Source organism: Gallus gallus, chromosome 7 (assembly GCF_016699485.2).
Source record: "Gallus gallus isolate bGalGal1 chromosome 7, bGalGal1.mat.broiler.GRCg7b, whole genome shotgun sequence".
In the NCBI taxonomy this organism is placed as follows: domain Eukaryota; kingdom Metazoa; phylum Chordata; class Aves; order Galliformes; family Phasianidae; genus Gallus; species Gallus gallus.
In genome coordinates, this window is record NC_052538.1 from 970,104 (window position 1) to 997,279 (window position 27,176).

Below are 27,176 nucleotides of genomic sequence, written 5' to 3' on the forward strand. Positions count from 1 at the left end.
AAGATCCTAAAATTCTTTCATGTAATAACCTTCAAAGTCTCTTGGTAGGTGCTGCTATGTAGCTGCTCTCAAGGGGAGAGCCCTTGACAGCCAAGACAACACACAAGATTTCCAACTCCATTAGTTTTTGTTGCAATTATAGGAAGCAAGATATCAAAACACAACATAATTAAAAAAGAAGAAAATCTGACAAGTTTGGATCTTGGGCACATTGAGAAAAGGGTCATCTAGGAGACTGCTGAACAATGGAGTATACAGAAGCGATACCTGAAAAAGCCCCAGTGACACCATAAGCTTTTCCTTGATAAGAAAAACAGAACATAGCTTACAGTTTTAAAGCCATACAGGTTTCCGAAGGAAACTGCATGAAAATATTAACTGCAAATTCTAGGAGCACACGAAGTCAGTATAATTTCTTCAAGTCTAAAGAATACATAGAAAATTCCCAAAGGAAAAAGGGGGAAAATGACTTGATTTAGACATACACATCCCAACTCTGGAACACTTAATATAATTTGATTAAAAAAAAAAAAAGCAAATTTATATATCCTTTTATATATTCTGGATGCGTCATGCGAATTCTGCTGAAGAACAATGAACTCTAAGTGAACGATTCCATCTAGTGAAGAAACAGCCTGAAAAGAGCTAAAATAAAAAAATCCAGTGCAAGAGAACGTGATGAAATGTGGTACAAAGAAAATGAATAATAAGTAATAGAAAAGACTGAGTGAACTGCATGAGCATGATAAAGAACAATAAAGAATTTTGCAGTGTTATGTATCAGTAAAAGCACTCCAAAATAAAGTGTCTGCTAGGTGTGATGACAGGGTTCAATGGGTGAATTTTTAAGAGCAGGGGAGCAGTATTTTCAGTAGAAATCTTATTACAGGTACCTCTGTCACTAAAAATCAGCAGGCCTCTCTTTTACCCAAAGATCCATGTAAAACATATAAAAGATTGATGGGAACAGGCTAGCCGTCCCAAAAGTATTGTCAGGGAGGGAGGCAAAAAAGGAAGGGGAAAAAAAAAAAAAGTGATTACTCTGTTGTACTCTGATTCCACTAGAGATAAGTCTGAAAATAATGAATTTAAATGGTCTGCCTTTGTTTTTGAGCGCAATCAGATCCTTAAGCATCGGAGTCCCTCTCTATTGGAGCATCAGCAACAGCACCCAGAGTCAGAGGTCCCCTGGGAGGCAGTTAAGCACTAGCATGCTCTGTTCTACATTATGATAGAACTTACAACAGTGGAGCTTCAAAGGCAAAATCAAATCTTCAGCTACAGCATGTTTTATTGAGCAAGGAAGCCACCACCGCCACAAGTCCCTGTGCAAGTCAGAACCATACCAGCATTTGCTCTGGCCTGAAAAGCGATCAGCCCATGAATCTCTTCAACAAGACGAAAATCTACAATATGATGCTATTCAGTCTCGAATGATCTATGAAACAGTAATAAGAAGAGGATTAACTTCTGTTCTCCACGGAGATCAGTATTCAACTAATTCTAATTTCACAGTGTGAAACAGCTATCTTAAATATAAGCTTTTAGTAATCTCTTACCAACACATGAAATCTGTGACCAACATTTTGCAAATGAACCTGAGGCACTTGTGAGTAGTTCTGGTGAAGAACTACAGGCATATAATCACACAGATAATGAACTTAAGACTACTGATAGACTAGAAGTGTTGGGGAAATGCACATTTCTTTGCCGTGACAGTCAATCCACACAACAAACAGCCTGATGGCTGACATGATGCAACTGAAAAGATTACACCGAGACATTCATGGTTATTTACCATGAAAAGATCAGTGGATCTACAATACTTACTCACTGTAAGTGATATATACTATGTTGATGAATTTTTAAAAAGAAAAATAAAGGAAAGAAAACCATCAATATCTACATTTTTTTTTTAAAAGAACAAGAAATCAAGCCCCAAGAATACAAGTTGCTAAGATTGCTCAATTTCTGTTAATTTTCTATTGCTCTTTAATGGGTAAAATAAGTGCTCAGTTGTATTCAGAAATCAATGCAGTCTCATTTTGAAAAAGTAGGAGACAAGAAGAAAATGCTTTTCTGTTTTTCTGATAGAACTCTGCAGGAAAACCAACTTTCTAATACAAGTGCCTAGTAACCTGAATTCATGACAAAGCTTAATAAACTGGGTGTAGTAAGAAGCAGCTGTGTTTCCCACAGTGCAGCACTGTTTATCCTCACTTGTTAAAGTGGACGTGCCTTGAGGAATATAAAACACCATGCCAGTGAGGAATAGGCAGACTGTTAAGTTGCCTCAGTCTGATACAAACAGAATTCACACATCCACAACAAAACTAACGATATAATTATCATCACTCGCAACACAGTTTTTCCACATTAACTAATACTTTGCCATATACAAATACTGGATTTCCTGATAGTTATACATTTCCTCCTGCAGAAAAGGAAGGACTGACACATTTCCAGGTGAGTGACACAATATCTAGCACAGATCTCTCCCTCTGCCACTCATCCTTCCATGCTGTATGATGCTGAAAGAAAATCTAAAATAAGCTTATTAAGCTAATCCAATAAGATAAATAAAAAGATTTAAAAAAGCTTATCCAGATGTGCTATAAAGATGTGTTTGGGATTGAACATCTCCATAAAGATCTGACCTCATCAAGTGTTCCTAGATATAGAGCAAAATATGAGTTTTACGTATCAACCAAGGCATGGCAAGATTCAAAAGAAATTTGTCAGCAGAAGAAAACTACACTTCATTCATTCCACCTTACACAAGCACTGGGAAGGACTTAAATTTGTGGCACATTTTCCAAAAACTGACTGAACACAGTATGCAATCAGATATTACTGTTTGGGTAATAAATAAATAAATAGACCATACATAAATAAATAGAATCAAATGACCCAGAAATACACATGCCTGCCAGCAAACACAAGAAACACCACAGTAACTACAACACACACACAAATGCTTAAGAACATCTGTCAAAATTCACCATAACAAATTCAAAATATTCAAAGCATCTCTAGCAAACCACCTCATTTTTTTTTTTCTTCCCTAGAACTGTCCTGAGCATTTCATTGTGTTCTTAATGTACAGGCATATTCTTCAGTAGTTACACTTTTTTTCCCCTGCTGACTGTCTAAGAACTTTATTCAGCAGAAGAAATCTCCAGATGACCACCAAAAGGAATGGATTTGGATTAAACAGAGCTATATAGTCCCCCAAAAAGATACGGTCCCAATATAGGTAACTGACTGGGAAGTATTTACGGTACTAATGTGGAAAAGTTAAGGTTTACAATTATAAATGCTTTGAATATTTTACAAAACAAACTTATCATAGTTAATCTTCCTTTGGGCTTTTTTGAAAAGCTTACCTAGGTACTTTCCACACATTCATCTGAGGAAGGCACAACAGCACCGTCCGTAGTAACTTTTGGGGAGTGCAAGGGTAAGACAAGCAAAGGGACAAATGAAAAAGAAGCTGAAGGTGTACATGGAAAGGAGGGAAATTATACCTGTAGTTCAGAGCGGAAAGTATTTAAGCAACATTTAAACCAAAAGCTCTCCAATTCCTTTCTTTTTGCTCACTCAGCTCTTGTTTATTTTCTTTCTGACTCACTGCTCAGAAAGTTCCTTGATTCCAATCAATCATAACAATGCTACAGAGGAAACAACTCCAGACTAGGAAGGAGGAGAAAAATCACAAGTAGGCATTCTTCAAAAGACATAAGATTTTAAATACTTAGGACATCTTCCAAGAATAGTAAGAAAAATCCTAAAGTGCAATATCCTAAAATCATCTGAATATGAGCAGGTTCCATGTTTTCTTCAAACCTGGAAGGATGAACTCAGTAGCAAATTATCTTCTTGCCTGTCTCTACTGAAAGCAAAAGGAAGAACTCCCACTAACATGCACAATTCAGTTTTGATAAGCAGAGCAGGGCCAACAGCCTCAGTAATGGATGAAAGAACCCTCTGGATCTCCACACAAGACTACGGATGAAAGAGTAGAGCCTGAGGAAAAGAATATGGTGTTCATCTGGGCACCAATGCTTGAGTTAGAAAGCATGGCAAAGAAGTTTAGATTAGGCTTACTACTTTACACTGAAACATCTCAGCCAAGATAGGCAGGAAAATTCTCTAGACAACTCAATAAACAAATGAATAAATAAAATCATTAAATAAAATAGTAGCAATTCTGTAATACATTACAGCTCTTTGACAGTGAAGTGAAAAAGGCACTAACAGTAAATATTACAGATAAAGCAAATTGCTTTCCAACATCCATAGTTAAGTCAGCAAAAAGAAATGGAATTAAGCATATCTCATTCAAACCTCAGACTTTCACCATGAAGCATGCCCTTCCTCTTCCAGCTCACATTTCCATTTGCTTAGAAAATGAGCTGGACAGTCTCATTCCTATAATACAAGTTTGTGTCATGTTTTAAGAGTTAGCCTTCACAGTACTTAAATCAAGATATTTTTCTGGGTATGTGGGAATTACCAAAAGAATTAACTTGGGCTTGATCTTATTTTTTATAATTTAAGATTTTGCCTCCCATTATGTTGAAGCATCTAAGCAGGATATCAGGAGAGATCACAAAGGAATCACTGCCACTTCTTTTATAAAGGATTGATAGTCTGGCTCATCACCTCAGAGCACTGGATGTTCAGAGATGAGATGCTGACCATCCTGCTGATGACAACAGTCCTGTTTGAGGCACGTCAGTTTCCTTAAATGTGAGCAAGCTCGTAAAAGAGGTTAAGGTTCATGTGAAGAATATTCACGCAAGATCAAGAAATTCTTAAAAATCATTGAAAAATCACTCACCACCAAAGAGATCTGGACACACAGAGTGCACAAACCATTGAAAGCTTCCAAAAATTCTTCTGTTGTCAGAATGCCCCCCATAGGAAGAAGATTTCTACTCCATATTCACTGACGTTCTTAGGCAGTGTAAGGATTTACACATTTTCTATTTCATCAGATCTTGTCTATTAGCACTTCAAAACTACTCCTTTCTCTGCACAATACCGCCTCTCATCTCTGTCAGCACTCTCATTTTTTTCATCTGGCTTTGAATAAAATATGTAAACGGATGATGCTGCATCTATTTCCATCAGTTCTCAGTGGCTACATTTCTTGGAGATCTATTAGTTAACACTACGTTGCATCTTTATTTATGAAACTGGGGAATTAAAACACAAACAGAATAATACAGGAGTAAAAATCATGTAAAGAAATATCACGTAAAGAAAGATACTTTGCTTGTTGTTCAACAAAAAACATTTACTTTCAGAACGTCCTTTAACCAATTAAGTTCCAGTTCAGGAATAACACACACAAGAAAAAGGCTATAAAGTAAGTCTCTGCAAATTATTCACTGTAGCATGACAGTATGTTTGGAATCTAGGGGCATTTTTAGAATTTATGGCACTAATTATTTTACATTTTGAACATGGAAGAGATTGAAGGGCAGCAGTTATATTGGGAGAAAGGCATCAAATACAAAACATTCATTAAAAAAAAAGTCTAAAAAATTAAGAGATATGGCCAGGTATATTATCTATTTTAAAAGCATAAATTCACATGATAGGTAGTCAATCTCTTATTTCTTTTTGCCCCCCAAAAGAAAGAAAAACAGAAAGGAAAATCCCACTAGCACAGCAGTTTTACATCACCTTCTGCAGGTAACGAGCTGACACTCCCTGTTGCATTTGGGCAGGACCACAGAGCAAGCATACAAATCTCACAAGACAATGCATTAAGGTCACTACTGAATTACAGCATGCTACCCTGCCATCTCCGATACAGATATCCCACTACCTTATGGCATCCATGTCCTCTGCGCAGCCACATCATTTTTGTGTTGCCACTCAGTGTAAAAACAAAGAAAGCAGTAGAACTTCCTGAGGAGAAACTATCAAGGCTGCTGTCAAGTGTGCTCGAATTTCCTGACAGATAAACGTTACACCTACGAACACTGTGTCTGAACTGAATTTCCCATGCCTGCAGATCTGCCGTGTCTGTAGCTATAAGCTGCCTCAGGCCACCCTGGTTAAAACTAACACACAAGTACACAGAGTCCCATTGAAACAAAACAAAGTGTTTTTTGGAGAATATAACTGGACTTTCCACAGGAAGAAAAGTATTGCGTGAGTTTCTAGAAGTCTCATGAACATAGGTAAAGCTTCTGTATTAGGGGAATCTGCTCCCCCAGAAGACCTACTTTTTGCAGAGGTAAAATAAGCGGACTGTATATCAAATGTTCAGGTTTCATTGGATTTCCTCTGTCTTTCTTCTGGTTTGCCTCCTTTCATACTTGTTTGACCACATCCTATGGCACCAACCTCACAGTGGGCAAAGTGCATTTTCAACCTTAATTGAAAACCACACTATCTATCTTCCCTTATGATTTCCAGTCTTTCAACAGGTTATTTTCCTCCTGCTTCTCGAACAATGTAAGTAGCTCACAGAAAATAAATTGCCTTAGTCCTCTGATCTTTGTGGAAGTGTCTGCTGTCTTTCAGCATAGAAAGCAACAGAGTTGGATAGAATCGAAGTTAGGAAAGCGAAGTTCCCCAGAGCCCTTCAGCCTAGCTGTTTTCTCAAGAACTGCACTGCTGTACCTGCGGGGAGCGTGCCAGAAATAGAGCTCCCATCACTTCACTCCAAAGGGAGGCTGCAGAATCTGTTTTATAAGTTGGAATGCATTTGGGCAAGTTCTCCTGGACTCCAAAAGCACTAAAATGCCTTGGAAAAGCTGGGATAGACCGAATTTAGGAGAGCTGCACTGCATTATATGAAAATCAAGTAATTTAATGAGAATTCCAACATTTTTAAGTGACTGTGTAAGAGAGTATTACTTTTTTTTGTTGTTGTTTTGCTTTCCCAGCTGTGAAAATGTCCTGCTCATGTGTTGCCTTTTATCTTACCAGTACAACAGACTGCACCAAAACTAAGCGTGAAGACTTGATACAACGATGTTATTAAAAGAAAAAAAAAAAACATACAAACTTTTATTATAAGAAGACATTTAAGGCATTGCATTGGCAGCTGCATATGAGCTGTTTCACCCAATTAGGTGAGAGATCTGGGAATCCTTTCTTTCAGTAACATCAGCGCTACACATACAAAAACGTTGCAGTTCAGGCGTGTTGACACACTGCATTTCCCACCACGAAAACATAGCAAAAGCAAACAATTAAGTACAATTACTGCATGGTACAGAAAGATAAGAGAATTAGTATCAACTCCAGCTAGAAAAAGGGCTGGAAAAGTATTTCTTCAATCTTAAGCCTATTTGTGCAACAGGATAAACTGAATATTAATACAACACACAGCTTACAAAATTAGTACTGCAATTTTCAGGCTTTCTGAATCACAAGCCAGATCATCCTAAACTCAGCTGTTAAAGACCTTTGTGTTTACAAATCTGCAGTACACGCTACTTGAAAGCTTACACATGTGAAACAGATTAAGGGGCACAGAGGTGGGGGTTAGACTCTCGAAATACTTTCTGCTGCCTACGGTGTCCACTGCTACTATTTTCTGACCAATGTAAAAATTCAGCAGCATACGTACTTCATTTCTCATTGTTACTTATTGTTTTGATAGGAGTTCCTTATCCACAACATTTTAAACGCAGCTACTCTAAAATAGGTACGACTTGTGTAAACCATCATACACACCCCTGCGTGTACCATATCACACCCTGCAACATGAAACAATCATTTATTTGTAACCTCAATTTCCCACTGCTTTGGAAATGAAAGCCGTGTCCATGCTGTCACCTTACAAGGTGGTAAGCAGGAGAATATTATACACTATCAGTTGGGATTTTCATCCCTAGCATTGAATCTGCTTTATTCCGCCATGTGTACAAGCAGATAGAACCATCAGCAGTGAACATTGCTATGCCTGAATATAACAGCAATGACAATGAAATGTTTTGACATACTTTCCTTGTTTAAGGCTGGAGCTCATACCAGCAGAGCTCAGATACAGTGATGCTATCAGTCATGATTTTTGTGTAAGCCTTGCAAGACATGTTTTTCTCGGAAGACTTTGCCTGAAATCAAGCTTGTATTAGAAATGAAATTAAAAATAATTAAGAAACAAACAAACAAACAAAAAACTAACACAACCTGTTTTAATTTAAAAAGTTTCCAAAAGAAAACAAAAAAAAAAAATTAAAGAAAATAAATAAATACTAAACATTCAAAAAAGCCAAAGTAAAGGTGATGTTTTCAGGCCTATTTTTTGATTTTTTATTATGGGACCTGACTCACGATCTTTGAATGCACACAGCTGCCAACACAGCGTGTAGGAAGAAAGCTTCTGAGACAGCGCATATCTGCACAGCAAGGCTTTGGAAAGACGCTCCGGACAAACATTAGGAAAATGGTTTGAGGACACACCAAACTTTTTAAAATAACTCCTAATGTAATTGGCATGCAAAGATGACTGCTGCTTAATAGGACATTTTGAGATGCGATCACAGGAAAAATTATTTTTTTATAGGGAGCACAGTCCCTTATCCAGGCTCATTACCTCACTTCTGTTCTTCTTTCCAGAAGATTTCACAACAGATGAAGAAAATAATGTTGGTTCAAGCCATCTTCTTTAAAAGAACCACAGAAGAAGCCTACTCAAACTCATTGAGACAAAAGAGAAAATTCATTGATAATATTGTGACGTACAGGAAAAGGCCTGGTTCAACTGGGCAGCAGATCACAAATTGCCAGCAACAGCAAACGAGTTGCTCACAGAAGGTGCTGGAAGCCGGGAGGCAGCACCCAGTCCAAGCTGGGGTCTCCCAGCTCCCTCAGGCTTTGCAAGAAGAAGGGCAGAAGGGGCGGTGCCACAGCCCACCCACTACAGCAGCCACCTTATGCACAGGTGAAACACAGCTCTGGATTTTGCATTCAGTGCTACAATTTTAGAGCATCCAACAGTACCCCGAAAAGTTCGAGCACAACGTTTAAGTTCCCAGTGGTGCATTCTCCCTAGGAAGAGTTTAAGATTTAGAATCTTCATTTAAAAAGACAAAACTGAAAATAGAATGGACTGTTAAATGGCCATGATGGGCAGCACTTCAGGTTCCATTTTGCACAGCATGTTGCTACTGCCTCTCCTCTTTGTCCAAGATTGCCCATATTAAAACTGGAAGAGACAGAGAACAGAAGAAAAAAAAAAAAAAAAAGAAGAAAAGTCACACTAAAGATCTTGAACAGTTCCAGAGAGTCCAACAGTCCTCAAGAACTACTTCATCCTATGTAAAAATAATATGCAGGAATTTGAATGCAGTTTTAAAGTTTTCATGTTATTTTTGAGATTAGGAGAGATTGAAGCACCCTGGAGACCAGGCTCCTTTATCCACAGCTACTGCCAGACACAGGAATATCTGCATGCCCTGCCCCTCTACAGCAACACAACATGCCCTAAACAGCCTCTGGACACTTCTGAGTATCACACATTCTTTTAAAACAAAAGTATACTTCACTTGCAAGGGACAGGATCTTTCTATAACACAGGAATAATCAGAATGCCCAAAGCATTTCCATGGACTACAGTTCTGCATTCAGGTAATACTGCATTCTTATTTACTGTATACAATCACCCTGCATATCTAGCAACAATATAACTAAAAACAAAGAAGAAAAAGCAGCAACCTCTTAGTTCCAGAGCTGAAAAAAAGTAAGGTAGAGCCAACTGCAGTTGCAGTATCTGCATCAGTGAGAGAAGTACTAAGCTGAGTAGGTCAGGCTCAGGAATTAGAAGAAGAAACTATTTCTCAATGCCTGGCTTTGAAAATAGAATATAATTTTGCAGAAGTTCAAGCAATACAGTATCTTACTCTAAAGAGCTTTCTGGTGCTTGTTTGCCTCCTTATCAAGTAAACTGCAAGAAGCTGTGGGCATTATGAAGGCTGAATTCTGCCTCCTGCTCCAGTGAAAGCTTACTGCTTATATACTTGTTGGTAACTCATGTCGTGACTCTTCTGTAGAAGTGCCTGCATCACTAAGCTCCAAACTTCTTCGTTCTTTCTTAGCCTAATATGCAATTAAACTCCCTAAAAGTAAGCTATTTCAACCTGCAGAAATTACAATAATCCAAAGTACCCACTTAGCTCGGTGATTAGAACATCTGCTTAAACCAGCAGAAGAAAAGAGGAATTAAAAGTGTAAATTCTTCCCCGGGAATTCAAGATGAGTTTCCAGCTGGATAAATTCTCTACTGAAATGATGGATAAAATCTATGAAGTAACATCACCTCCTGCTCTTCATGTTAATTTAGCATAACAGGTTTTGAAATCTTATGGCAACGTGAGGCATTTCAGGTGACCTTCTGCTTATTAGATTGGGTGGAGCTGCAGCCTCCGTAGGAAGAATATTTAAGGCTCAAGATATCTTAACAATCATTTTCGGAGTACTCTCAGTGCTTACGGAAAAGGTAAAAACCTGAGCGAGTCCTCAATACACAAATGAAATGCTACAGAACAACTATTTCTCAATGAAAAAGATATATATGTATACATAGAGAGGGCAAGAGAACTGCAGAGAGTACTTATGTAGTGGCGTAGCGGCTCTCTGCGTGTTGTAACAATGATAGCATTGTTTGTTCAATCCCAGACTACAATCCGATTCTGTAAAGGTGTTTATCCTTCCCAGAATCAGATTGTAGTAATGCTAAAAAGGGGATGGGGAAAATATTTCTTTGTGCCCAATTAGTGTATCCTTATGCAACCGTTCAATTAAATGATTAATTCAGGATATTCCGTCTCAAGAGCTGATTAACTTGAAATGCCGCCTGGGCCCTTCTCTGACCATGACAGTGTCTTAAGAAATCAGCCATGGTGAAAGGAACTTGCTGGACCTCTCAGGCTCAGGGCGCTGCCCTATAATCCGCAGAAAACTCATCCATTAGCATCCTGCCACATGTCACATTGGGTGTGGCAACTATTCAAGGAGAAGGTAGCTTGTGTTTGGTTCTCTTTCAAGCTACATTAGTCTCTCTATTGAAGCTGAAGTTGGCCTTTAATTGCCTCATGCTGTAGCTTTAATTATTTTCTTATGACAAGTTCAAGATATACGCTCTTGACAGATTATCTCAAGAGAAAACTCATTCTATAACCGTAACATAAATGCCAGTTTATTGTATCTGACTCCTCCAGTTCTTTGTACAAGTCTTTTAATTATGACTTCAAGAGCATCCAGTAATATTTACAAGTGCTTTATGAATACACTCATTTACTCTCTGTTATTGTTAAGCCATGAGATGTAGCACTGTCTAAAGGCAAAGGACTAACAAATTATTTTAATGAGCTCATAAAAGATAGTCTGAAATGTCCCATCAGGTGACCATTCTGCACAGCAGTAGACGCAGTCTCTAAACTCTACAAAAACAATCGAGCCTCAAAAAAATCACTAAGCTGTCAGAGCCTAACAAGGCAGTACCAGCCATGAGTTTGAGCCAACAGCCAGTCTCTTACCAGCTACATCTTCCTTGCTTTAGTCATGCAGCACCAGCTTTGCACTTTCCCACCCAACTTAAAATGCTTGACACAGAGCCCTGTACTAGTGGGTCACTGTTGCAGTCTGCTATTTTCTTTTTCTTTTTTCCTTTTTTTCTTTCTTTCTTTTTTTTTTTTTTTTTGGCATCAGAATCGTTTTTATTTCTGTGCTCACCACTCCCAAGACACACCCAGAGCCGCCCAGATCATTTTTAAGACCGTCATCCGCACTGCTAAGGCAGCCTAATTCCTACTTGCTTCTGCTTACTTCCCAGTTCTCATCATGACATCCCTGCCTTGACAGCTCCACTGAAAGCTCAGACCTGGCTTCTCCTTTGGCTCCTTCAACTGTGCCATAATTCCTAGGCTTTTAATCCGTGAATCGCTACCTTTATTCAACCTCTTCAGGTAAGTATGTGTCTGTGGGGAAGCTGTGGGGGAGGCTGGAGGAAATAAAATGCCAAAATGCATATGGCAAGCAACTGTGTGTTTACTATCATCATTCTTTTTTTCCATTATTTTGAGGTTCCTTCCCCTGAGTACATGTGAATAACCCCCAAAGAGCAGAAGTTGTCCCTCACATAACAACCAACCAAGCAGTGCAATAACTACAGGCAAACTTTTCGGCACATTCTGAAATCACCACAAGATAGAAGACTGAGCTTCCAAAAACACTTTTTTCCTTCTCAAAAGAATTTCTTCGTGTTTGTCAACTATTGTCATTCACAGCAGAAACACACAAGTTTGGCTTATCGGATCAACAGCCAGAAGGTGCCACCAAGGTGTTATTCAGTCTAAGACACGGGGGAAGGAAACTACTGAAAAACTATTTCTCAGAACACAAGTCCATAGTTACTCTCATTAAATAAGTAAAACTGAGTGCTTGTTTATATTTACAATGAGCACACTAAAAGTATTTTGTTAAATATTTGGTGTTTGTACACATTTAGAGCAGCCTCATAACCGCCTTCATCCATGCCAGGCTTTCCACTTTCAGTATTTTAGCCTGTTTTTAGACACTTTTACAAACTTGCAGCTGCAGGGCAACTGAAAGGAGGAGAAAAAAAAAATAAAGAAGGAAAGCCAGTGTTTGGAAGGGGCAAATGCCTCTGCAGGAAGAACGCAGTTAACCTCTACGGGCCTCCGACCGCCTCGATGCCTTTCTTAAGCGGCGACGGAACGAAAGAGCGGCAGCGCCGCAGCGCCCGAGCCGGCAGCGCGGAGCTCCCCGAGCGCCGCCCGGTCCGAGCCGCGCGGAGCGGCGCGCGGCACCTCGCACGGGGAGCGCGAGCGGTGCAGCCACGGAAGGGCAGGGAGGCGGCGTTCGCCGCGCGGTTCAGGTGCTTTGCAAACTCCGCACCGCTTTGAAGTTGAAGGAGAAAGCCGCGCAGCCAGCAGCGGACCGCGGTAGTTGCAGAAGCGTGCTAAGAGCGGGCAGGTCCGCGCGCCGATCCCGGCCGCTGCCGCTCCCCGAGGTGAGCTCTGCTACAGCGCGTGCCCCCGGCCCGGCCCGGCCCGGCCCCCCCCCAGCTCCTCACACCGCCCCGGAGCGCCTCGACCCGCCTCGGTCCCGCTCGCCGACGAAGTTTGAAGCCGCGGGCAGCGCTCAACAGGCGCTCCCTCCCCTTTTCCCCCGCCCAGCGCACAACGGGAGGAGCGCCCCGGTACCCCCCAGGGCGAGCAAAGCCGCCGCAGTTCCCGGAACCCCGCAGCGCTGCCCCGTACCTGCAGAGGATGGAGGCGGCCCGCTGCCTCGGCTCCCGGCTCACGCCTCAGCCGCCCAGAAAGTTTCCTGACGTCAGCGCGGACGGGCGATGGACCCCGCCTGCTGCCGGCTGGCTGCACGTCGGGACGCTGCTCCCGGGCTCCCCCTGCCTCCGGCCGGCCGGCCGCTGGGAAGGAGGGAAGGAGGAGGAAGGCGAGGAGAAGGGGGAGGCGGTGCCGAGGGGCGCAGCGCACAGCTGCGGACGCTCCTGCAGCTGCGCCCGCGGGGCGGCTGGCGGTGCTCTGAGGGGGAGCGGGCGCGAGGAAGGGGAGGGGGCGCGAGGCGGGGGAAAGGGCGGGAAGAGGAGGCGCGGCGGAGAGCGCGAAGTCACGGAGCCCCGGTGACGCCATCCCTGTCTGAAAGCGTCGCGCCCGGCGCAACGAGGGGCAACGCGGCTCTGTCAGCCGCGCCCCAGGAGGAGGGAAACGCGAGGGATGCTCGGAACTCAGCACCTCGTCCGGCCCCGTGGCTTGTTTTTGTTAAGCTCTGACCTCTTTCCCGAAAAAGCGATGAGGTGAGCAAACGGGAATGCGAATTGGTAGCTCAGAGTTGCTCAAGGGAACAGTGGTGGAGAGAGGAAGGCGACGGAGGCACCTGTACGCATCTGGGGCTAATCTGCAGCAAGTCTTTTGGTACAGACTAATGAACTTTGAATCATACAGCCTGAGGCATGTAATCCCTGTCAAAAACGTGTTTTGCAAACACCAGAGGGTTGCATCAATGCGTTTTCATAACAGCCGCAGGAAATACAAGTTAGAGACAGCATATTTTCTATAGGAAGCAAGGAATTCCTGTGGGCCCTACGCCTTTCAGTGCTGGGGTCCCCTGCCACGACGGGCACCAGTGAGGGGTCCCGCGCTGTGCGGGAAGGCGGGAATTCGCCTCTCGCTGCCTTCTTCCACAGCGCAGCACCACGGTGCAAGTCTCTTCATCGTTCTGTACTCAACACAAAGCGTGAAAATGGTCACTTAACGGGGCTGAACACCTCGTGGCAAACAAAGCAATGGCGCTTTGTTTGCAGTGGGCACTTTGTTTCCTTACTTTCTGTTGTGGGGTTTTGCTGTTCTTGTATCTGTTGTTTAGTTATACATAGAAAACAGTTGAGAGTGGCAATTTACGTTTAAGAGCGGTGATGGTGAAAGAATAAACACGAAGTATAGAAATCAACACCAGGCAGCTTTTTAGATCAGTAACTCCTAGGTAATTACTAGCATAGATGTGAATTATGTAAAAAGTTAATTAGCCCGGCTGCCTTTTCCATTCACTCCTAACCTCAATAAAGAACCTCCAAAATGCATACATGGAAATGAGGCAAATTAGTAGTGCTTTTATCTGCTCTAGAGATTATTATACGGCTTCTGAAATTTTCCATCAGTTCAGTTCTCCCCCAGAAGGGAAACAAACTCAGACAGTATATGCTCTCAGTTGCACGTGCAAACTAAAGGACGATGAAATAGTTGCAAAGGATCACTGTGTACAAAACTGCAACTGTGGTAGAGTCACATCTACCGCATTTCTAAAGGTGAAGGGAATTAAACTCAGTGAAGGAAAATGAAGGAAAACAGAAAACCTTTGGACAGAATTTATCTGTGAATTATGTCCTGAATAACAAAATAGCCAGGAATTGTTTTCAGCATATAGAAAGGATAAACAGTTTTCTGAAAAGTGCTAATAAACCTGTCTTTACTGAAATATTAGGAGAGTTGAATGAATACTTAGTGAGCCTGAGAAAAATGCATTTATTTTATTCACAGCTGATCCTTGAGCAGTCATTACACAACACCTAAAATAATTTTTGTTGCTCTTGACAGCTATGCTCATGCACACCTCCTTGGCAACTTCCTGGAACTGACAACAGCATTGTATGCATCTCTTCATCCAGTCATGCCAGTAGAAAACAGTGACAGGAAGGATAAGAAAAATGATGATCTATGAATTCCCTACAGGCATGGAAGAAAAAAATTTAAGGTAAGTACTACCCAGAACCATGTTTTTGAGAAATAAAACGAGATTACACTATTCCATTTGATTTGAGGCTGTGTTAGATACAAGAAATACAAATCACTGTTCTACATGAAACTCCTGATGAACAAGGCAGTTTGTTCAGTGATGTCTTAAGCAAAACTGCAGTTCGTTTCAATGTCATTGAGCATCTCTTTACATTGGGCTTTTCAAAACATACATCCAAGCCTGTCTTTTTGTATCTGTAGCCAGAAAGTACCCAAACATGTCCGGTGCTGATTTTATTTTGATGAGATAAGCTCAGCTGCAGTCAGCTTACTAGATGAAATACCAGAGTTTTGATCTACCTATCAGAAATGTGTAAGTATTTGTAAAATCATGAACTCCTTAACATATTCTATGTTTTCCAAAATTAAGCTTCAGGAGATTTTTACTGAAAATTTAATTGAGGTCATTAGGTTATTCGCAACAGCAAAGCAGAACACAATAGACAAACTGAAAAAGTTTCAGCTACAGAAATACATTATCTTAAGCTCTCCAAAGTTTATTCAGAAGGTAACTAATATGTATAGTCAAGGAAAATTTCTGAAGGGCAGATTCTTCATCAGAGAAAGTTAGAAGAAATATATATAGTAAAAAGTTATATATTTTCTTTTCTTATGGCAACTGTGCTAAATCAAGTCAGGGTAGATTTTGTCCTGTCCACAATTGATTTTCAAATAGTTTTGTAACATTCAAAATGGTATGAGTATATACTTCAGGAGAAGACATATTTCCAAAATCCTACTGCATGCAAATCTGTTTCTTAAAGGTTTGATAAACAAGAAAAAATATTTAGTAAATGGGAAGCTTCGTATTTCTTCTATCTGTGCTATTTTTAACTTTGTCTGCATTGTGATGTTCAAATAAAAGGAACATAGAGCACATATATTTTCAACTTAAATTTGGTGCATATTCCATCAGGAGCTTAAAGAAAAATGTCATTTCTTTGTTCTCCTGCCTTTTCCCCATCAAAAATAGCAACCTACACTACATGAATGAATGAGAAATGTGAGGGGAGGAATAGAGCAATATATATGAAGATTGTAGAGAAAGTATGTCTTGATCTTAATTTTTAAAGTGGCATGGTTTATTTAAGAATTTCTGGTGGAAAAAAAAGAATGGAACAGTGACAACTTCAGGTTTTAGGGGCCTAGTCCACAGAAGTGGAAAAAATAATGTAATTACTGGGGCTATCATTCTTGAGTGTTGCAGAGAAACTGCACAAATAACCAGGCACAGAAGACAAAAAAAGCCATATCCAAGAGAGCAAAATCACACTTACAAAAACACACTTGCAGCCTAGCACTTTATACGAATGGATTTTGGAGATGTTTTGTTCTCATGAGGTAGCAGGTGTCAGTCATGTAAAAAGTCATGAATGGGTGGAGATCATTCATGATGAGTAAAAGCAAAAGAGTCCATATTCATTCAGATCTGTACCTAGGTCAAGATCAAAGAGTGAATATTAACAGCTTGCATTGATTTACCAGAAAATAGTTACTAGAAGGAACAAAGATTAAAGGACTGCACCAATTACACAACCTGAAAAGTTTCACCCCCCTGCTGAGCGCTGTCTCACCCCTCAAAAAGACCAGGGCTTAAACTAAGCATTACCCTGCAGGAACATTCAATAAATAAGAAAGCAAAGCAACCATATCTTATTTTTATTTTTCTTAATAGGAAAAATTGCCAGAGAAAATTCTGCCTCAGGTTTCTTATTTAACTCATGGGCCTTTTAATATTGTCCTAGTGGTAAAACACATATCTTCATTTTAATTTTTCCTCTTCGCTGCAGAACTCACAACTTCTAAATCGTAACTGAAAGTCACATTCCCACACTGATCTGGATGGCATCAGTAGGAGATAAAAAGCCCTGTCAATAAATCAATGGAAGTTCCCCTTATGCTCTCATTTATAAAAGATTTTCTAATGTGTATATATATCACAGTGTTTTTCCTTACTATGATGTATACGATTTTTCCTTCATTACTGGGAAAAAAAAGGAAGCGCAGACAGAACTATTGAGTTCTGTAGGTGTCATAGACTACTCAAGTTTATCCAGGTGCCTTAAACAACTAAGTTGCTTAACTCTATTTAGAGTCTGAGAAAAATCATGTGAAATCATAAAAATAGGAGGCTGATAATACTCAAGTTTGTGTGATGATAGTGACTACTTTACTGTTGACCATCGTAAACTTGAGCATGAAATCACAATCAACTAGCAACAGATCTAAAGAGGAAGACCTTCCATGCAACCCCTCACAGAATTACCACCCCAAGTGGATAAGTCTCCATATTTTTGAAGCTTTATGGAAGTATGTAGTGTTCTTAAGGTCCTGTGCCACTATTACAAAATAATTGCAAAACAAAGCTGTTTCTTATACACAGCTTCTCACAGACACTCTCATTATAGACCCTGCAACTACAGAGGCAAGAAGGAAGGGAAAAAAAAAAAAACAGCCAAGGCACTTCCTTTTCTCAGAACTTTAGAATGAAGACAATAGAGAATCTTCACTAAAACCAAAAGACTAATACAGAAAGAAAATAATTGTTAAATGGAAAGAACTAGAGTTCTGGCAAAATACTTAGTCTTTTTTTTTTTTTTTTTTTTACTTGAGCTAATTATCCTTTCAAGCATAGCAGTAAAACTATTTAAGAAATCATTTGAAATACTGAGTTCATAAAGTAGTATCATAATATATCAATAAAATACTTGCACAAGAATAAAAGCTCTAAAAACACCTATTCAAGCCTTCTCTTTGGTAAAATGTTAGCTCTAGAAGAATCTCTAGTCCTTTCATGTAAATAATATCTATCAACAGTTAAACAGGAAACAAATATCTTCAAAGCTACTAAGTAAAATAGTTCAGGCAAGGCATAACAAAAGCAAAAAAAACTTCCTGAGACATTTAATTAAGGCCAAATCAGTATTTTATACATGTGTATAGTAACCCATACTTTGCAACACAGACTTCTGTTTTCATTTGCTTCTTTTCTGTGCGTAGTATTTCATTACTCTTAATGCAAGATGCAGAAGATTAGATGTAGATGTATTTGCAACTAAGGCTGAGTTTTACTTATTCTCATTAAAAGTATTGTCCTAGAGATATAAACCACAATCTTTATAAGTGATGCATTTAATATGCATGTTTCCATATTGAATTTTGTGCATGTAATATATAGGTCAAAAGTTGTCAAAGATGAAATTTGGTCATGCTGGTGGGAGAATAAGAATGCTGCAGGCAGCACAGGGTTAATATCAAAACAAAAGCAAATACTGGAAAAAGAAATAAAGCAACGCTCTATGATATGCTATTCTAACCTGAAGCAAGAGAAATATATATTCAATTACAGCCACACTGTAGCTGTGATGTCTGGAGTGTAATTAATTAGCTACATTATTTATGTTCTGCAAAATAATTTCTCATTCATTGTAGTAAGCTGTGCGTTTTTAAAACCACTTGTCTCCATCATGGGTCTTTAATACTACCGAAATAATGAAATTTGTCTTGCTTCCTGATTTTTCAGACATAGCCGTATGTTTCTTTCTGTAAGTTCAACACTGAATATTTTGGTATGTACCCTCTGTAGTGGACTATACATGAGTTGAAAGCATTACGTGCCAGTAATCTATTCCTAGATCCACTTTAAGGTGCCTTCTTAAATGCCAGACAATGAAACCATGATTTTAGATAGAAAACTCAAAGATGCATCACTTTAGTGGATGGTATTGATGGTTAACAGATTCCTGTGCAGACTTATTCAGAGCTGGCATAAACCAACTCCTTCAAGCGAGGAGAAAGGAATATCACCTTGTAATTGAAGTGACTTCTTGAGTCAGCATCTGCAAATAGAGACTTTGAACAGACTTGTCCAGATATTTGAATTAACTTTCATGTTTTCCTCTAAACTTCTATGACACTATTCTTGAATTATGGGAGTTAGAACAGAATATAAAATGGCATTTTAGTTGACAATTGATGTCCATGATTTATGGATATCTGTAAGTCTAAGTGCTCTCATTGGACACGAGGTCACATATTTCCCTAGCAATCAGACCATGAGAGCTTTCAGTTATTCCCTGCCAAGTATGTAAAACTTTATTTTTGAGTTTTCTTGGTATATCTCACATAATTACTGTTGTTTTTTTTTCTTTTAACGGATAATGTGTTCCCTGCTTTTGGATGAGAAACTGCTCATCCTACAAACAACCTGTAAATGTGATTTCACACTGCAGGTGAAAGTCAGCTCATCTAATATGCAGTAGTGTGTTACAAAAAAAAAAGTATTAGGCACAAGGAACATACACAATCTGTACAGCATTAAAACATCACTAATAATCCACTTGTGACAGATAACATTTTGAACCCCCTTAACCACATGCATTGTCTGTCTCATACTTGGCAGTCTTAAAAAAACTAAACCTTAGTCTTTTACACATGCCTCCAGCATTCCTATGAATTTGTTCTTTGTTACTTTCATTATAGTCTCTTGGTCAGAGCTATCTACTTGCTTCAGATGACAAGTTAAAAATAGGCTTCACCTAACAGAATAGCAGTTAGAATTCTGCTCATAATGATATGCCACATTACATTGCTTTACAGAAGCACAATAAGTTAAAGGAATCAACATTTCACGTAATTTTGACCATGTGTAACTAAAATTAGCTGTTCCTTTAAACTAACAAAATCAGCAGAGAAAAAGGCCTAAGTGGGTTTTCACAAGATGCCATTTTACATTCACATGGAATTATATGGAATGCAATACTTTACTTGAAACTTAATTGCTGTTGAAGAGGCAGTATTGTAATACTTTGATAAAGTCTTGTTTGACATGAACCCTGACTTTATTCACAACTCCTGCATCCCCAGTGACTATTTAACATTAAGCACATTTCAAAATGGAGCCTAAGCATCCCTTTGAACGTAATAACCACATATAATATATATAAAAACAATTAAAAAAACAGTGGCAACAATCTGAGGAGAAACAAACTAATTTACTAAATACAGTACCGGAATGTAAGATAACACTATAATACAGTATAAATCAACAATTATTGATAGAAAGATTGTCCAACAGCCAAAGGCCTTACGCTAATACTGAAGCCTTGTGTGCAGTCAGGAGCAGCAGTAGCAAGTGGATCCGACAGGGAACATGGCAAGACGAGAAGAGAGCCCAAGTCAGATGACCTGCGCCCTTATATCTGTTCCCTTGAGCAGGAATGAGAACAGTACTCAAAAAGGCTCTTGTGGACCGTAGTTGTTCTTCTCTTCCAGACAGGTACCCGAACTAACTCCCCGTACACTGCATGATGTTGTGATGTGGAATACTGATAACCAAAAATCATAAAACCATGACACAAATACATTTCCTTTTTGCATCTCAACACCTACTGCTATCAGTTATCAAATTGATCCTTGCATGTAAGTAACAAATACTTCTTAAGATTCCTACATGGGGAGAGTGAATTTCTGGTACTCATTGCTTATTTGGATACCTACCTCTAGGTAACCCATTCCATTTTTGGAAATAAAAAAGAAACAGCATATTACATTTGTCCAAGAAACAGCATGTTAAATTTGTCCAAGCTAAATCTCAGTCAACTGAAGTCTCAGTTACAAAACTGGGAAGAAGGTTACTTAAAAACAGTTAGAATAATAAAATTCATTTCTGCTACCAATCTAATTTCCTAGCTATCACTTAAAATTTAAGGCATGCTTTAGCTGTGGAAACAAAATAAACAATTCAGTACAGTTTCCTTTTCTTTATTTCCCAACTAATAATCAGAATCACCTCCAAAATCATAGAAGTGGAAATGTTCAATTAACTCAGAGTTAGAATGATGACAATGCTTCAGATGTATATTTCAGAGAGGAAAATTAAGGTTCATGAGGAATAAGCACAAAGTCAGTGTGAAGTTTTCACAGAGACCATATACAAAATACTTACACATGTCTGAAGTTTGGCATTCAGTTTTTATTTTCTAAATAGCTTCCTTCCTGTTTTAGCATTGTCTTCCCATCTTCCAGAAGAAATATCAAATAGTTTACATTTGATATTACAGTTGTCCTTTTCTTGGCTATTTGTTTCTATTCTCTTACTGAAGCAGAGATACCCCACTCTCTAATTTGCATGCTTGTGTGTTTTCTCATCTAACTTTTGGATATTATAGCAGTTTTGTGGCTTTAGATGAGTTCGTTCTTTTCTACCAGCTGCAATGATTCAGAGTTTAGTTTCAGGGGTTCTATCAATTGAATTAGATGAATCTAAAGTCCATTTATTGCAAAGTCTTTTGTAGTTTTCAATCTTTCTACTACAAGTTGGGAACTGGTATGTTTTCCAGTCTACAAATAAACTTGCAAGTTGCAACAACTTCGTATGTTGTGATAATCCAGACATGCTTTATTTCTTACTATCTCTTTGATAGTAAGAGCATAATGCTCCATCAGATTTTTTTTCCAACTGCCTATTTCTTACATACTCCCGACAGGTGAAGAACTTTTAGATTTTATTCTCATCATCTTACTTCTCTAAATCATCTAGATCTTCCTATTGAATTTCCCTTAATGTCTCCGGACCCTGTAAAACACTCCACTTGAAATTAAATGGAAAGACAACTCTGCTGCTAAAGAAATTCTTCAGGAAGTAATTTTTCTTTTAATGTCTAAAAGATCACAAAAAAAACCATAGTTAATACAATTTCTTCAAGTATTTTAAGTTCCTTAGCTCTCCCTGAAGGAAGACAACCTTTCAGAGGCTTTCCACTTTTGATATTTAGAACATTAAAGATCCCCATATTCAGGAAGTAACATTCCAATGTGGCACATCAATTTACATTAGTATATAACCAATATTAGCAACAGAAGGCTAATAATGCCCCCAGAAAACCTCCAAACCAACCCACTGCAATCTCTCTTCTAGAGCTCAATAAAGATAGGGCATGCTTTCTAGAGTAATACACTCATTCATCTCTGTCACTAGATTAAGATTAACTTTCCTAAAAGTTCACTTTCTCAGTGTGTTTCTGGATGATTTTTCCCCCATTAATTTCTCTGCTTCTGTCTTTGACTTCAAATATTCCCAAAGTCTTTTCATCTTTTGTTCACCTCCCCTTCTGCCATTTGTTTATTTGTGTTTGTGTCCCTGTCCTGCTCCCTCCCACTCCTTCAGCCCCACCATCTTGTCCTTGGACAAGACAACACAAAATTGAACCTCTATCTAAGCACAAATGGCCTTCGACAAAGTATTCCCTTGAGTATCTCCTATTCAAGAAGCACAGGAAAATCAGTACTGAAAGAAAAAAAACAGTCTCATGCATAAGATAAATAAGAGAAATTAAACTGTCACTCAGTATCTACTTCGAGTAGAGATTCATACACTTCTAAATTTATGGGGGGGAGCACAACACAAAAAACATCTTAAAACATGCTTACAGTTGTACCAGAGTTAAAATAACAGATAGGCTGGAACTTAATTCCATAACCATGTAGTTAAAGAATTTGAATGGTTCTAAAGTTTTAATTTGTCAGCCCACTGCCTCCAATTTGTAAGTGTCATGGTTTTGTCTAAAATCAAGTTCATGTTGGTTTATACCTTCAAGTATCCTCTGGATAATCAGAGCTCCTTTTGTTCTCTACTTATGCAGAGGCACTGAGAAGCACTAACAACTCCCACCTTGTACATGTCTGAAGCACACAAGATGGAGCCACTTTTTAAAAAACCAAACAAAAAATGACTTGCAACACAGAAGTACCACAGCTTGGAAACAGCATACCAAATAAATATGTAACACAGATTCAGCATGTTAAGAGCCAAATGCCAGCCTAATGTTACAAAAAGTATCAGCATAGAATCAGTACTGCTCATCAGGTAAAAGTATTGCACACTTAAGATTAAATACAGTAAATAATGCTAAAATGGATACCACGTGGATACATTTTTCAAATATTAATGTTAGAAGTAAAAGAAAAACACAGTACAACTCCCTCAGCAGATGCTCCTTAGCTGCAAAAAAAAAAAAATAAAAATAAAATTGTGAATAACACATAAAAGAAGATGCAAGTCTTTTGATAATTCAATTGCAAAAACCTTTTCAAGGATAACTTTCCTTGTTCACGCTTAGGCACTTGATTCCTCACTTTTAGTTATGCTAGCTGAGCCATTTGTGAGGCCTCTTGATAGTTTGTAAATAAGCTTATGTGCTGAAGAAAAAGCTAGAAATACAGAGTTCATTTTGGCTTTTTCACTTAGCTATTTGAGGGTAGGATTTTATGAATAATCAGTTAGGACAAGTGGAACAGGCTGCAAGTGAGAGAGAGACTGAAGAAAAGGCATGAAAGACTAAGATTGCAGGAGCTCTTAAATCAACCAGTGGTTGAAAAATTTCTTGAGTGGGATCACATTTTACTGTGGGATAACTATTTCCTTCCTTCACAAAGAAAACTACTGTTTTTGGCAATAACCTTGAACTCATATCACCCTTTGTGACACAGCCCAAGGAATGCTAGCCTATCTTCTCTGACCAAAATGCAACTGAACTATTTCTTGTTATAAGTTTCAATGTTAAAGACAAGGAGGCATTTCTGTTCTAATGTTTGGGACTTAAAGCCTTAGACATAGAGCTTTAGAATCATCAAGTAGGCAGTTCCTGCATGCTAACTTCTCCCTTCATTGACATCTTTTAAGATTTGTTTACTTACAGCCTCCTTAAAATTGCTGTGTCTCACTGCTCACCTCAAACATGTTATGTTTATATTAGAGAATTAATGCCATGATTACATACAATAAATTCTTACTACTGAAACAAGTTAAAACATTCTTTATAAACCTAAATGCATAAAATCCAGTAAGTGCACACCATTACTTCAAAAGAAAACTTTATAAAGGAAAACATAAGTCTGGGGACTGTCTTGTATTCCTTTCTCAGACCAAACTAACATCAGTTAACTTTGAGTACAAAGACATTTGAGTCTACCAGGAAACTGAAATTATGTTTCATAAAGAAAAACCGTAAGCATTTCAGGTACATCATCTTATAGTTCTATAGAACTAGAACATGATTTAATTCAAGAGAGTCATTCAACAAACGTTAACTCATGGAGGTACTTAATTACTTAGAGTTTAGAAACAAAACTTTTCAAAATAAGAGGTCTACTCTGAAAGTAATGCCTGTCTTATTACATTGGCCCAAGATGTCAGAGGAAAACATTGGTGGTATAGAAGTAGACATTAAACCACCCCACCAATATTCCATTAAATTTTGTTGCCACATGACAGATAGCAGCAGAGGGGCAGTCTGACAGAATTGACTCAGTATATATGAAACAAATGTGTGTCACTGAACTCTTCTATGTGGAAAAAAAGGCATCCATTAACATTCATTGATGTTTGCTGGATATTTATGGAGACTAAACTGTCAATGTCATTACAGTGAGGTGGTGAGCAGTATGTTTGAGCACTGGTGACCTTACATATATGAAGATCTGGGAAAAAAAATAAACAAAACCTTGATTAGCTAGAACAGAAAGCAAATCAACATCCTTTCTTTTCAGTTGCTTGTTCCTGTGTTTGATTGCATTGCTGGAGCCTGAAAATGTATTTCTACTGTGTACTAGCAGATAGCATAAAGAAAGCCCTCTCGCCTTTATTCACAGCTGGTGAGGAAAAAAATGAAAGCATATGACTGAAACCATGCTGCCAGCAACAAATGCTGTCTATTAACTCCATGTAGCCTTAAGCTAAGGGTGTATAAAAGTAACTTCTTATTAAAATGTATATGAAAAAATTGGAGAGGACAGTAGAGAGACTTTGGAAAGGAGAGCTGGTAGGAAGAGAAAGAAAATGTTAAGTGTAGTAGTAGATACCTAAAGAAGGGAAATGACAGTGAAAGCAACTGGATTTTCAACCTGTGGGGCTTAATTTCCTTATAGGTTATGCATAGACTTTTTATTGAGAGAACTTACTAGAGGCTCAGCAGCAAAATGAGTTTGTGTGATAGAGAGAAACTTTAACCCATATAATTATAAAAACTGTGAGAGAAGAATATTAAACTATCACAGTTCAATAACATGCCTGCTCTTGATAGTTTTCCTTGTACTAGCCTTACTTTTGATGCCACATCCAAACAATTCTTTGGTATTGATATTCTAAGTTTCTGAATTGGATACTGAAGAGATAGATAAAACCACTTAGCCTTTACCTGTTTATTTCCTGCTCCCTAAAGTTCCTGCCCTGCCAACTACATTTTAGGCTACTCTTGAGTTTTTCCACACTGACTTTACAAAATAAAAGCACATCAGAGTGGAAATACTGTAGGTTGGTATGATTTTCACAAGAAAATATATTAGTAAGGGTGAAAAAATATTAGTATGAGTGAAGCTAAACCTTATTTACAGCACTGCATACTTTTCCACAAGACCTTTCCTCAGCATATATCACATACCATTGCCCACCTCTTTCTCTTGGAACTTATGCTACCCAGTGCCAAGAAACATGGAATTCTAAGATGTTTATGCATTTAAAAAAATGTATTCATAGAAGCACAACTCTTTTTGCTTTCACATTACAGTTTCAATGTTTTGGAGACATCTTCAGTGTCAATGCAATTGGGAGCATTCTTTTGCAATTATATTAAAATACAATGTTTGATTAATATCTCCTTATTGAAATCAACACCAGCTGGATTTTATTTCCCAGTCATAATGACTAAAGACTGTATATATTCAGCATATGAACAGCAGAACAGAGGTTCTGTTGCCTGTTTATTTTTCTCATATGGCAAGAAAAAAGCATTATAGAAACAATAATAGGGGGAAAAGGAACGTAAGTAGGAGTGGCTTTAATGATTCAGGTTTGAAGAAAGTTGATATCAATAACCATCAAAAATAGTGCTTAGGTCTGTGTACTCATTTCCAAAATAAACATTACAGATTTAACTTAAATGTAGCAAAAGAGAAGAACTGCACAGAACTGCAAGTTTAAACAGCTATTTCCAGAAAGAACAGATTTACTTTGCTACAAAAATAGTGTTAGAAAAAGGAAAAATTCCCGAGTAAAACAAGCGCAGTTGCAAGTCAGCAGTTTAAATTAGAGGTACTTTGAAGCCCTTGGTTAGGAATACTTCATAAAAAATTCTACAAAGAACCAAGTAGCTCATATTGATCCTTGGGAATGAAAAAGGCCTTTTTAAGCTAGCTTGCTGTACAAAACAAATATAGTTTCCAGACAGCAGTGTTGTAGAAAGATCTGACATGAGCAGAATTGGAACCATTCTGATAAAGTCATAGGCTTCTGCTAGAAACATGATTCTCAAAATGTATTCTATCCTTAAAGCAGAGCGTACATGTAGAAAAGTACTAATCTCTAAATTATTTTATCTAACTAGATTTCTTTTCCTCTGTGACTTGGCTTTCATTCAAATAATAATCAGCAACTCTTCTGTGCAAGGCTATTCCTGTTCAGAGAAGAAAAAGCAACGTGTCAGACTCATCCTCCTTGTAAATTCATACCACATGGCATTCACAATTCAAAAGACAAAACAATAGACATGTGAGGAAGAAAATCATACTTTGATATATTTAAAATAATCTGAAGTGTTTCCAAGTTAACAGACAACATTGCAGTGGATTTTTAATTAAGATTACTGGGTATTGTACTTATAAAGAATTGACATTGCTTCTGAAAGGTTCTTGGCAGTACCAGGCAAAGTATTTGCAGATAGGTCAACAGTCATATACAGAAAGATTTCTGGACCTCACCCAGCTGGTAAAGGGGTTTCTCTGGCTACAAAGCACCTCTTCACAAGCAGCTGCCCAGGTCCAAGAGATGCTTTCCCTACAGTGGCTGGCCTTCATATAAGCTCAAAGTGGATCCATCCA

General features: G+C 38.6%; 2 protein-coding genes across 59 annotated transcripts in view; one reads left to right on the forward strand and one right to left on the reverse strand.

The window, feature by feature from the left end:
* The window catches only part of GULP1 (GULP PTB domain containing engulfment adaptor 1), a 161,780-nt gene extending 148,129 nt beyond the window's left edge, over positions 1-13,651 (reverse strand). For 8 of the 11 annotated variants that reach the window (XR_006939882.1, XR_005861577.2, XR_005861578.2 and 5 more), the window contains exon 1: positions 13,254-13,310. Coding sequence is in view for 3 of the 11 variants with exons in the window: in XM_046943966.1 (XP_046799922.1) it covers positions 13,254-13,643 (390 nt within the window). In the remaining 8 variants the exon portion in view is untranslated. Of the gene's footprint in view, positions 1-13,253 lie in introns of all 11 variants that reach the window. The other 3 variants (XM_046943966.1, XM_046943965.1, XM_046943964.1) reach the window with 1 other exon arrangement.
* The window catches only part of TFPI (tissue factor pathway inhibitor), a 187,039-nt gene continuing 172,621 nt past the window's right edge, over positions 12,759-27,176 (forward strand). For 36 of the 48 annotated variants that reach the window (XM_040704066.2, XM_046944003.1, XM_046943989.1 and 33 more), the window contains exons 1-2: positions 13,642-13,807; positions 15,105-15,261. The gene's annotated coding sequence lies outside the window, so the exon portion shown is untranslated. Of the gene's footprint in view, positions 13,004-13,641; positions 13,808-15,104; positions 15,262-27,176 lie in introns of those variants that run through there. The other 12 variants (XM_046944005.1, XM_046944012.1, XM_046944004.1 and 9 more) reach the window with 1 other exon arrangement.